General features: G+C 47.2%; 1 protein-coding gene across 1 annotated transcript; it reads right to left on the bottom strand.

Annotated features, from left to right (window-relative positions):
* Nucleotides 1–3026: 3026 nt before the first annotated feature.
* Nucleotides 3027–5477, bottom strand: KCNJ12 (potassium inwardly rectifying channel subfamily J member 12). Its single transcript, XM_033167401.1, has one exon. It carries the CDS (start codon nt 5349–5351, stop codon nt 4047–4049), a length of 1305 nt encoding a protein of 434 aa, XP_033023292.1. The 5' UTR covers nt 5352–5477; the 3' UTR covers nt 3027–4046.
* Between the last annotated feature and the right edge of the window lie 7414 nt (nt 5478–12891).

Genomic DNA, 12891 nt, shown 5'->3' with positions numbered 1-12891 from the left:
ACAACTCTGCCAACCTCCTCCTCTCTGCAAGCTGTCAGGGAACATATTATGTCCTTCAACTCCTGCCAGCCTTTGCTCCCAGGCAAATTCAGCTAGGGTGAGACTCTGACACACACACACTCTCTCTCTCTCTCTCTCTCATGCTTTGCAATAACAGATAACGTTGGGGACTTGGGAGATCGATATTTTTGCTTGGAATGTGTGCCGTGCGAATTGCATTTATTGCTTAATGATCCGCTCCGTGGGTCGGTCACACGCCTTCATCCAGATGGCTGGACAAGTGACACCCACCGCAACTGGGCAAGAAGAACAGAGTGTTACTCGGAAGTAGCAAGAAGATATGGCAGAGGGGGAGAAGAAAGGAAAAGATTTACACAGTGTGGCTTTTGGTGCAAGACCCAAGAAGCATGGTTTGGGAACAGAAAACAATTGCAATCTCTTTCTCTCTTTTAAGGCACAGCCCCTTTGGAGCCTAAAGAGTTGGGGTAGTCAGGAGAAGCAATCTGGTTCCGTTTTGTCATCCTCTGCTGTTGTTAAAAAAAACCAAATAAACCAGAGCATCTTTCTGTGGCAGAGGATGTTCTAATGGAGGGCATTGCAGAGGGGGTCCAACAGGACATTGTGTGGTACCTGAAAGCAGAAAATCCAAATTGTACCATGCACACTCACACTCTCATGGCCCAAGATAAATGTAAGGAGAAACAAAAAAATTACTGGATTTCCTTCACTTTTATGCAGAGGCAGGGAATCTATGGGATTCCAGATTTTGTTGGACCACAGCTCCTATCAGCCTCAAGAGAATGGACAATGGTCAAGGAAAAAGGATGGGCAAGTCAACCAGTTTTGGTTCTTTTCAGTTTCTCATTTTTCCATTCTTAAGTTTAGTTCTCCACATTTCCACATTATTTTCCTTTTTAAAATTTTTTTTAAGGTCCTCATGAAGGTTCACCAGCATTTTATGGTGGACTTTCTCCTAATACATCAGTATATAAATTACGTATTCTCCTAATATACAAGTATAGACACTTATACAAAGCAATTTCCCCAAATGTAATGTATTTTTGCATAATGGCTTAATATTTTTTTTTAAAAAAACTTCCCCCTTCCCTTCATGCTCACTGTCAGCTTGAGAGGGCTCCTTAATTTGGAAGGAGGAATAACCCCCCCCCCCCAAAAAAAATACAGACATAAACTACACCTGCACACAATTCAAGCACTCTCATGCCGCCTTAACCCAGCCATGGTTTCCCCCCTCCCCAAAGAACCCAGGGAACAGTGGGTTGCAAAGGGTGCTTAGAGTTGTCCGGAGGTCCCTCGCCGAGCTACAATTCCCAGCAGCCATAACAAACTACAGTTCCTAGGTTTCTTTGGGGAAAGCCAGAATTGCTCAAAGTGGTCTAAGAGTGCTTGAGATGTACCGGTATGTTGTGGATGTGACCTTACTCTGCGTGGCACCAGGGCTGTCTTAAGGAGATTGGTCGCCGTGGCGCAGTGATCCCTCCGGCGCCCCCGGCGTACCGCCTCTCTGCTGCCTCCCTCTCGCGCTTGCCGCCCCTCGGGAGGGGGGGTGGGCGAGCAGGGGATGAGGGGTGTGGCACTGGAGCGGCGCGGGACAGGAGGCGAGGGCAGCCGGCTCACAGCCCCCCTGGGACCGGCAGCGGTGGGAGTGGCTGCGCCGCTGGCGCATGAGCGCCCAGCCGACAGCCCGCCCTTGGGGGCGGGGGCGGGTTGGGGAGGGGGGTGGCCAGTATGCCAGTGGGCTTGATCCTTCCGGCACCCCCATGCATCCGGGGCGTCCGGGGTAGAGCGCTGGCTACTCCCCCCCGCTCGCTGCGCTCGAAGACGGGGGTGTGCCGCCGGCGCGCGAGTGCCCACCCGCCCATGGGTTCGGGTTGGGGAGGGGGCGCCCGGTATGCCAGCGGGCTCGCGGGGGCGCCCCTGGGGGCCTGGCGGCCTGGTGCGCCGCGCCACCAGCCCAAATGGACGAGGTGGCCCTGCGTGGCACCTCGTTTTACCTCTGCACATCCACATTTCCTATGATAATGAGAATGGGGGAGGGGAGATCTGCAGCCCTACAAAAGTTGGACTGTAGCCCCCATCAGCCCCAGCCAGTTTGGCCAGTGGTCAAGGGATGTTGTGAGTGCTATTGATGTTTTATTGTGTTTTTAATATTCTGTTGGGAGCTGCCCAGAGTGGCTGGGGAGGCCCAGCCTGATGGCCGAGGTATAAATATTATTATTATTATTATTATTATTCTGGCAATATCTCTGGAAGGCCACAGTTTCCCGATGCCTTCCATAGGAGGAAATTCGTAAGTGAGGGGGCAGTGTCTAATCTTTCCTGTGCCCCAGTGATCTTTCCAAAGGACCCTCTGAGAGTGGCTGTCCTCAGCCTGGCCCTCCTTTCAGTCTCAGGGCCTGTCTGAGGAGGGTGGGGGAACGGAGAGGGTTGGGTCATTTGAAATGAGCAGCTCAAGGAAGGGTTAAGTGCTTCTCCTTGTTGATTCCTCCCTGCACCTATCTCCCCCAGCCCTGCATTACCAACACAGGGTGAATAAACCACAGGGTTGGGACTCCCATGTCGAATCTGTAATGTGTAGTCCTTCTCTACAATTTTTTTTTGGGGGGGGGGTGTGGATTTTCTCCCTCCATTTTTGAGGACACCGGGCAAGAAAACGGAAAGCCTTTCCTGAATGGAAATGTGTTTTGTTTTGTTTTTAAGAAAGAGAGAGAGAGAGAGAGAGAGAGAAAAGAGCCTTGTTGCTTTTGTCGACTTGGGGCTTCAACCACTTTGTTCCCTTTTAAAAAGCAATATTAAAATTTTTAAACCTAATAAAGTTTGTTTTAAATAAAAAATAAATAAATAAATAAAAAGCAATCGCTTTTACTGTTTTAAAAAATAATGTTTTTTTTGGTTAGTAGTTTTGCATGTGGGAAGTCAAACGAAAAGATTAAAAATACCATATTTTTCCATGTATAAGATTAGGGTTTTTTCCCCTAAAAAAAAATGTCACAAATTAGGGGACGTCTTTTACACAGATAGTGCTGAGGGTGGACTGGCGATTGGTTGTTGCCCCCAAAATAGGGGGTGTCTTATACATGGGGGCGTCTTATAGACGGAAAAATGCGGTAACCTCACTTGCTTTCCCCTCAACAAAAAAGGTGTACTATGAGCTGTAGGACTTCAAGTGCTGATCTAGTGCAACAGAATTACATCTCCAGGCAGTACATGTATATATTACATATATTAAATATAATATAATTTGTTCATTCATATTTTGAAAAACAACAACACGATTTTGCTTCCTAATATTTTCTCCTTTTGAAATTGTATAGTGCTTAGCTTTTTTTAAAAAAAATAATACCCTCATTTTCAACGGGGAGCATACAGACAAGGGGCTTGCCCACATTTCCACTTGTCCTGTGCTTAGAAAGCACAGGTCCAAGCAGTTTTCCGCTTGACCCACACTTCCCAAGCATGGGTCTGTGCAGTTCCCCCCTTGCCCCAAACCTTTCCCAGGGAAAACCCACTCTTTAGCTTTAAACCACACCAAACAGCAATCCAGATAAAACCTGAAATGCCGTCTGCTCCAACTGATTGCTAAAGAACTGTTGTCCCTGGGATAAAGTTGCAGGACAAGAGGGATGAGCCCTGGATCATATCACTCTGGATGCGATGATACTCCTCCTGCACAGAGCCTCAAGCTCACAATGGTTGGGTTTCTAAGCTTGTGGTGCCGCCATATTGAATCTGTCCTTCAATATGTTCTCTTAACAGCTTTGTTAACACTGGATGTTCACAACACTTTGAGGCAGGCTATGGTTTCTCAGACGATGTCATCCAGTGGTTATTGCAATTAAACCTTGGGTTTTTTTTGTTTTTTTAAAAAACGCACAACAAAAACAACACCCTAAAAACCATTCTAGCTCTCAGGCATTCCTATGGCACTTGCATTGTTCTGCATAATTTGAGTTGGGTTTCGTTGAGGAGGGAAAGAGACCAGGGAGGGGGGAGACACCCTCGAAAGCAGTTACAGGGGCCCTGGGTCATATTTCCGACTCCCTTCTGTAGGATCTTTGATCCAGAGCTACAGTGGCCTGCAGCGTCTCAAATTCAGGCTGGTTGTCTGAGCCTGGATCGTCCAAACCTCTGCTGTCGTCATCGTCCTCCTCCTCCTCCTCCTCCTCCTCATCGCGGCTCATGAAGGCAAGCTCGTTCTCGTAGCAGAAAGAGTTGGTGCTCGGGAGGAGGAATTTGTTTTCCATCAGGTCCTTGGCACTGCAGCATGGGGTCGACGGGACCTCGTACGTCTTGTGGAAGTGCGAGTAGTCAACTTTGTACTGGCATTTCTCCTCAAACAAGACGGGCTCAAAGCGGTGGCCCCACAAGATCTCGCTGGACAAGTAGGAGCTCCGGGCTTGTGTTGTCATGGCGGTAGCTTCCACCATGCCCTCGAGGATAACCACGATTTCAAAGTCGTCCGTTTCCAGATCCTGCCGGCTAATCCCAAACAGAGGGCTCTCTTCGTTGATCTCGTGGAGGATGGTGAGCGGAGACACTAAGAAAATACGGTCCAAGCCTTTGTCGAACCCAACGTCGATATCTATTTGGTCAAGCGGGATGTATTCCCCCTCTTCGGTGATCCTGGACTTAATTAGCTGAGCTCTGACATGAGCCTCAACAATGTGGCTTTTCCGCAGGTTCCCCACTCTCCACATCAGGCAAAGCTTGCCGTCCCTCATGGCTATGACCGCATGATGGCTGAAGAGTAAAGTTTCAGCCCTCTTCTTGGGCCTAGCCATTTTTGCCATGATGGCGCCAATCATAAAAGAGTCTATGATACACCCCACGATGGACTGGAGGACCACCATGAAAACAGCGAGCGGGCACTCCTCTGTCACGCACCGGAACCCATAGCCTATCGTGGTCTGTGTCTCAATGGAGAACAGGAAAGCGGCCACGAAGCCATTCACTTGGAGGAGGCAAGGGGTGAATGTTTCGTCCTTGACTGGCTTCTCGATATCTCCGTGGACAAGCGCTATGAGCCAAAAAATAAGACCAAACAACAACCAGGACACCAGAAAGGCAAGGGAGAAGAGCAGCAGCATATATCTCCAGCGGATGTCCACACACGTAGTGAACATGTCCGCAATGTATCTCTGTGGTTTGTCATCCATGTTGGTAAACTCAACGTTGCATTGTCCGTTCTTCTTAACAAACCGGTTCCGGCATTTCCTCCTTGTGTGGATCTTACCGTTGCCAAAGCCATTCACTCCCGGCATGGTGGTTAAAGTCAACCCTTCTTCCTCAGAAGATACGATGCTGTAAGGGTTAACTCTACCTGCACTCATCCCTGAGTCGAGCAGCAGTGGGGCGGAAGGGTCTCTGGACTCTTTGGGGGGGCCTTGCCCTCAGCTCCCTCCCTGTCTTGACCCTATGGAAGAGAGGAAGGAGCTCTTAGATTTTGAAGTGCTGCAGACAGATCTAAGTGGAGGTTCTGCAATGAGAAAACAAAGACACATGAGTTATCTCTCAGAAAAGAGAAGCTTTGATTGCCGCTCCAGGAATTTGCTTGAAAGGTAAGGTAGATAAAATAAAATTATATTTCAAACTTAACAAGGTTCAAGTTTCTCTCTGGTTTTGTCCATGTTCAGGAAAAGCAGGTAGGGTTGTCTCCAGCTAAGGTCTACACAGACATGAATTGACCTAAGTTAGCCACGCCTGTTATCTTCAGGAGGCCTACTCTGAGTGGGACTAGCACTGTTTACAACTCAACATTTTGAAACCGAGTGCAGAATTCTGCATACCCAGAATCTCAGCTTTCATCAATTGGAAAAAGAAATAATAGTAATAATAATAATTAATAATAATTGTATTGTTTATACTCTGCCCATCTGGCTGGGTTTCCCCAGCCACTCTGGGCTGGGGAATCAAGATACTAGCCCTCATGGGCATTCCTTCAAATAACAGTTGTTGGTACTTAGCTTCAACAGTGCTACAGCATCAGACACTCCCAAAGCATTCAGATAGATGAAATGGATGGTGAAACATTAGGAGCACCTTCCTGCAATAAGGAGAAGTGGTATAAACTGTGCAAAGTGACTACTATTTCAGGAAGATGGGCCACTTTTTAAAAACTTTAGCAGCACTGAGTGTGCATTTGTTCCACTGAAGGTGCATTTCATCCCCTTTAATAATAAAAAATAAGGATTGTTTCTGAAGTGTTGAAGAATCTGTGGCCTTTTAAATGTGTTTGTGGGAGGGGGGGGTTATTGGCATAGCTGTCAACTTTTCCCTTTTCTTGCGATGAATCCTATTCGGAATAAGGGAATTTCCCTTTAAAAAGGGGGGGGGGAGTTGACAGCTATAGTTATTGGTTTGCTTAGGTTTTTTCATTATGCATTTTGTGTTCTCATTTTGCATCTAGCTGGGAGCGTCAAGGAAGCATAATGGGGAGTGGAGGGGTATAGATGCAGTTTTCAAATGCACAACAGAACAGGGAACAGAGTAAGTGGTCGTTTTCGTGACAAGGCGAGGCCCATCGAGCAACCGCATTTGCAATATGCACCTTGAAGCCACAATGTTGACGACATGCCTCTGAGCTTCCTGATCTGGGTGTGTTGTTGCTTTGAATCTCACAGCTAGACTGGTCAATAGAGTCGATTGCTGTAATCACTGCCATGGCCTGGGGGAAGAGATGTAACGAAAACACCCTTGTGACCACTTGCTGAGCACTGCAGAAACCGGAAGGCCAAATCAGTTCACGGAGCAAACAAGGGATCTCAGGAACAGAAGGACGTGTCAGATATTGAATCTGAGCACGAGTCCATCTAGCCGAGTATTGTCTACTTACGGGGGTAGCCAATGTGATATCGTCCAGACGTTGTTAGACTACGGCTCCCATCAGCCCCAGCCAGCATGGCTGATGGTCAGGGATGATGGGAAGTGCAGCCTCTAGGGCAGGCATAGGCAACCTTCGGCTCTCCAGATGTTTTGGACTACATTTCCCATCATCCATGACCACTGGTCCTGTTAGCTAGGGATCATGGGAGTTGTAGGCCAAAACATCTGGAGAGCCGAAGGTTGCCTATGCCTGCTCTAGGGTCATCTGGAGGTTGCCATGTTGGTTAACCCTAGTCTTCACTGACTGACAGTGACTTTTCCAGGTTTTGAACAGCCCTACCTGGGAATGTCAAGGGCTGAACTTGGGGTCTCGGGCATGCAAAACACATGCTTTACCAATGATTTGCATGATTTCCTTGCCTGATCCCATGCTCTCCACCCCCAGCTAATCCAGTGAAGCACCAAACGTCTTCCCAAGCTAAACTGCCAACTCTTCAATCCCAGGCATTTCCAGAATGGGATAGCAAAGTCCGCTGGCTGACAACCTGAAGCACTGCTGCCAATCAGTGTAGACAGCATTAACCTAGATGGACTGAGGTGCTAACAGCTTCCTTTGCTCCTGTATTTGTATGTAGTTGCAATCACCTTTTCTCCAAACAGCTCAGAGCAGCTTCCGTCTGGTTCCCATTCAGCCTCCAATCAAGGCAGCTAACAAAGCTAGAACCTGCTTAACTTCAGCTGAAGAGCTGTGCTCTGTACCTGCAGACCACCCTCTGAACCATTAACACACCTGGAAACTTCTTGAATTATCTCAGCAGGCATGTGGGTCCTGAGGAAGGAGTGTGGCTCAGTGATTAAACATCTGCTTTGCATGCAGAAGTTCCTGGTTTCGATCCTAACAGGCAGGGCTGGGAATGTCCCTCAAATGAAACCCTGGCAGGCCTCTGGCAGTCAGTGCCAACATGACTGTGCAAGATGGAGGAATGATCTGACTCGGTTTCAGTCAGCTTCCTGTGTTCCTCCCACCCCCGAATGAAACACATAATCTTGCACTCCTGTTGGATTTGCTACGAACTACGTAGGCATTAGAAGACAGGCCCCTGTTGTGTTAGAACAACCGCATGTGGATTACGTGAATTCCCTACAGAATTCGCCAATTGGCCCTTTAAGAATAGGACCAGAACGCACCTGGAAGATGCTTAAAGGTCTCCTTGATTCTTGGATTCGGTTCCCTGCAGCTGGCTTGGCCAGGAAAAAGAGAGAGCACAAGAGGAGCTTTAATTGAATTTCTAGCTTATCCCTAGAAGACCCAGTAATCTCTTTAAATACAGCCTCTCGTCAATTTCCTTTCATCTGCTGTCGGTGGTGCTGTCGGTGTTATGAAATTCATAACAAGGGAAGGGTCTGGATAGAAAGCTGTGTTAAGACCATTGGCCCATTTAGCTCGATATTGTCCCATACTGACGAACAGCAGTCCCCCCCCCCTCTCTGTACCAGCTGTACCTGGAGGTCCCAAGGATAGAACTTGAGGTCATCGGCATGCAAAGAAGATGATCTTCCACTAGGCCAGGCATAGGCAACCTTCGGCTCTCCAGGTGTTTCGGACTACAATTCCCATCATCCCTGACCACTGGTCCTGTTAGCTAGGGATCATGGGAGTTGTAGGCCAAAACATCTGGAGAGCCGAAGGTTGCCTATGCCTGCACTAGGCCGACAGTCCTTTCCCATAAAGCCTCTCATTGGATGGACAACTCAAAACTGGGCAAGGAATTTATCCTCCCTTTTCTCTCACCTGTTCCCAGAACAAGCATAAATAACCAATTACCTGCCCAGTGTTGATTTCGATTAGTTCCCAGCATGGGTCCAAGGGCTTTAGTATACCTGTTTTCAATGACCCAGTTATTTTTTTTAAAAAATTGTTTCTGCAAATCAAAGCACATATATCTGGGGTCACCAAACTTTTTGGGCCAGCAGGTTCCTTTGGCATTTTGAGGGAAATGCAGTGGGAGCTAATCAGGAGTGCCTTTTAGCAGCCTTGCCTGAGAAACCAGCAACAGCTGTATTTGGATCAGATTAAACCAGCCACTGTAGCCCCATGCATTGATAACCTTGAGACTGGACTACTGCAATGAGCTCTATGTGGGGCTGCCTAGAAGCTCCATCTAGAGCAGAATGCAGCAAAAAAAGAACTGCAGGTGTGGACCCCCCAAGTGTCCCTATTTTCCAGGGACATCCCTGATTTAGAGAAGCTGTCCCAGTTTCTGATTTGATCCCAGAACATCCCACTTTTCCTTAGGACGTCCCTATTTTCACTGGAGAAATGTTGGAGGGTGTGGTATGGAGTTATCCAACCCCCAAGCCGTCTGAAGGCAATCTTGTATAGGGAAGTGTGTGTGTGTTTTTAAATTGTTTAATGTTTTACTTCCGTACATTACTGTAGTAATGTACGGAAGTGAGAGCTGGACCATCAAGAAGGCTGATCGCCAAAGAATTGATGCTTTTGAATTCTGGTGCTGGGGGAGACTCTTGAGAGTCCCATGGACTGCAAGAAAATCAAACCTATCCATTCTCAAAGAAATCAGCCCTGAGTGCTCACTAGAAGGACAGATCCAGAAGTTGAGGCTCCAGTACTTTGGCCACCTCATGAGAAGAGAAGACTCCCTGGAAAAGACCCTGATGTTGGGAAAGATGGAGGGCACAAGGAGAAGGGGACGACAGAGGATGAGATGGTTGGACAGTATTCTCGAAGCTACTAACATGAGTTTGGCCAAACTGCGAGAGGCAGTGAAGGATAGGCGTGCCTGGCGTGCTCTGGTCCATGGGGTCACGAAGAGTCGGACACGACTGAATGACTGAACAACAACAACAATGTTTTACTATATTTTTATATACGTTGGAAGCTGCCGAGTGGTTGGGGCAGCCTAGTAAGATGTGTGGTGTATCAATAGTAAAATTATCATTATGGAATAGGACATCCCTATTTTCACCGGAGAAATGTTGGAGGGCATGCATGTGATATCTCTGGCAAAACAGCCGCGCTGCTTCCCATATGCTACAGGGCCTAGTCGGAGGTTCTTGTACTAATATACAAAGCCCTAAAGAACTTGGGTCCAGGATACCTTAAAGACCACCCAAGCCCTTATATTCCAGCTAGATCACTGCAGTCATAGAATCATAAGAGTTGGAAGGGACCCCAACGGTCCTCTAGTCCAACCCCCCTGCAATGAAGATACCTCAGCTAAAGCATCCCTGACAGATGGCCATCTAACCTCTGCTTAAAAACCTACAAGGAAGGAGAGTCCGCCACCTTCTGAGGGAGTCCGTTCCACTGTCAAACAGCTCTTCCTGTCAGAAAGCTTTCCCTGATACTTAGTCAGAATTTCCTTTCTTGCAACTTGAATCCACTGGGCCGAGTCCTACCCCCCCCCCCAGAGCTGGAGGAAAACAAGCTGGCTCCATCTTCTGTGTGACAGCCCTTCAGATATTTGAAGATGGCTATCATCTCCTCTCAGCCTCCTCTTTTCCATGCTAAACACACCCAATCATCTGGAGGAGTGCTGTGAATTGTCCCTGTGTTTCAGAAGCCTGACTAGCTTCAGCTAGTAGTCAGGCATTTGGTGTCATTGGTCCCATGGTGTGCAATACACATCCAGCTGAGATTTGGCAGGAATACTTGCTAATTTGCAGGTATTTCTCGAAGTCCTTTTTATGCCGACAACTCTATTCGGTTGTTTAAATTTTCTTAAGATGAGCCAGACATATTCACAATTATTTTGCATTGTTTTTACGGTATTTTATGTCCCATCGTATTTGCATGCATTGCTGTACGCCACCTTGATGTATTTTATACCAGCGGGCAGTTTATGAAAATAATTTATAAAGAATAAATAAAAGGAGTAACAAAATGGCGGTCATGGGTGTGCGTGGGTGGCATAGCACAAAATGGCTGCCTTATCTAAACGAGCTTATAAGGATACAGGATCACAAAATGGCGTGCGGCTTGCTCCCCACCCCACCATCTCGCACCCCGTCAGTGGAGGAAAACAACATCTACAGCAGGCTCCCCTGAGCTGTTATTAAAAATAATAAGAGAGTGTATATTTGTGCTTTTCCTCTGTTCAGAATGGAAGAGAGAATGTGGGGCCCAATGCTAGAATCAATTCAATGTGGGCATGTCTGAATGTGTTTGAGGTAGGAGAGGTCGAGGCAGTACAAGGAACTCAAACAGCCTCTCATTCGGTGACGATTTTTGAGGTGGTGTTTATCTTTATTTATTTCACATCATTTGCATACCACTCGACAGTAATAAAACCTCTTAGGTGGTTAAAATGTCACTGGATGAGCTTTTGATGTATTTTGTAGTGTTCATTGTTCCGTCGTCGTCCTCCCCTCCCCAGTTTTTAATTACATTTGTGTTTTGTTTTTTACCCCATCAAGTCACTTTGAGGCTTTTTATTGCATAAAGCAACTGATTAATGATGGATAATGATAATGATTAGGGCTTCCCCCCCCCCCAAGCCGGAACCTCCAGGTGGGTGACATTGTCATTATAAGAGAACAAGCGAGGCCTTCAAGGTCAGTTCCGACGCCTCTTTTTCTAAAAAAATAACACTGATGATGATGATGATGACACAGATTAACCTATTTGTAGAGAATCCAGTTTGAGGCTGCATTTTGATACTTTGAATTCTGATGTGAACCAACCTAATCACATTTTTCTCCCTGCGCTATTGTGCTGATTGGAAAATATCCACCGGTTTTTGCACCTCCAAAATATCCTGAGGTGGTTTTTGTGGCACACACAAAAAGTGCCAAGATCCCTTTATACAAACCCACATATCTTGAGGGGGGGAAAATACATTTAGGAACGGGCAACGGTCTGTTTCCCTTTGACGCGCATCAAAGGCGACACTCTTCCCAAAGCGTTTGGGCAAAGCAACAGTTACAAAGGGAAAGGGAGCGGGGAATTAGTGACCTCCAACAAACTAGAGCTGCTTTATCTGACGAGTTTATTACTTAAAGCGGGGGGGGGGGAGATTATGTAACTCTGTGGCTGTTCTTCCCTCCTGGAGGGATCATCAGGCTACCCGTTCAATTAATCCTTCCTAATTCACTGCCCTTGGGGACCTTCTGCAGAAAAACAACAGAAATCGCTTTCTGCTTGAGGCCGGTGCTTGCTTGGGAACTGGGCAAGCAGCAGGTTCAGTGGCCTGCCGGCAAAGGCCCCCCCAGCTCTTTTCGGCAAATGGCGTCCAGCGGCTCTGGGAGCTTTCCGAGGGGCCCGGGTGGCAGGAGGCCGAAATCATATGTGCAAAAGGGTGTAATGATCGCAGCGGAAACTTGCAATTGCAGATCCTACAAAGGGATACAGAGGGGGAAATTACTGATCACTCAACACAGGGATGGGAAACCCTTTTTGGATTGAAGTCCATGATCCTTTCTGGATTACCCTCTAGGGGTGAAGGTGGGTGGAGCGACGAGTGTGAATTTTACCGTGTTTCTCCTAGAATAAGACACCATCTTATATTTTTTTTCCTCAACAGAACACAGTATGGCTTATTTTCAGGGGATGTCTTATTTTAACCACATCGCATCAGTACGCTGCATAGCCACGCCTCTCCAGGCTGTTTTAATGGGAGGTGCCGCGTCACTATGGCTTATTTTTGGGGTATGGCTTATTTTCGGGGTATGGCTTATTTTCGGGGAACGGCTTATATTTCGCAAATGCGTAGAAATCCTGCTATGGCTTATTTTATGGCTATGTCTTATTTTAGGAGAAACACGGTACCATTGTGCAGAAGGCTGGCTTCTTCTGCACATGCTCACAAACCCCTCTCTTAGACCCTCCAACATTTCAAAGGGAAAAACTGGGAGGCTATCTTCTGGGACAGCATCGTCCCTTTTTTCCCCCTCATGAGACAGTGGCCATTTTGGGCAATGTGATCTTTCATGATTTTGCGCCGGAAAAAGTTTTTTTTTTTTTTTTCAGGCACAGAGCCCAAACGTGTGATTGTGGCCCTGGAAAAAAAGCTCTTTCTCTGGGGGGAA

The sequence above is a fragment of the Lacerta agilis genome, chromosome 13 (genome assembly GCF_009819535.1).
Source record: "Lacerta agilis isolate rLacAgi1 chromosome 13, rLacAgi1.pri, whole genome shotgun sequence".
Taxonomy (NCBI): Eukaryota; Metazoa; Chordata; class Lepidosauria; order Squamata; family Lacertidae; genus Lacerta; species Lacerta agilis.
The sequence above is the reverse complement of the archived record's forward strand: the minus strand, read 5'-3'. Positions and strand labels throughout refer to the sequence as shown.

Excerpts from the sequence above, each read along its gene's own strand:
- KCNJ12 (XM_033167401.1), bottom strand. The coding sequence starts at position 5,351 with ATGAGTGCAGGTAGAGTTAACCCTTACAGCATCGTATCTTCTGAGGAA.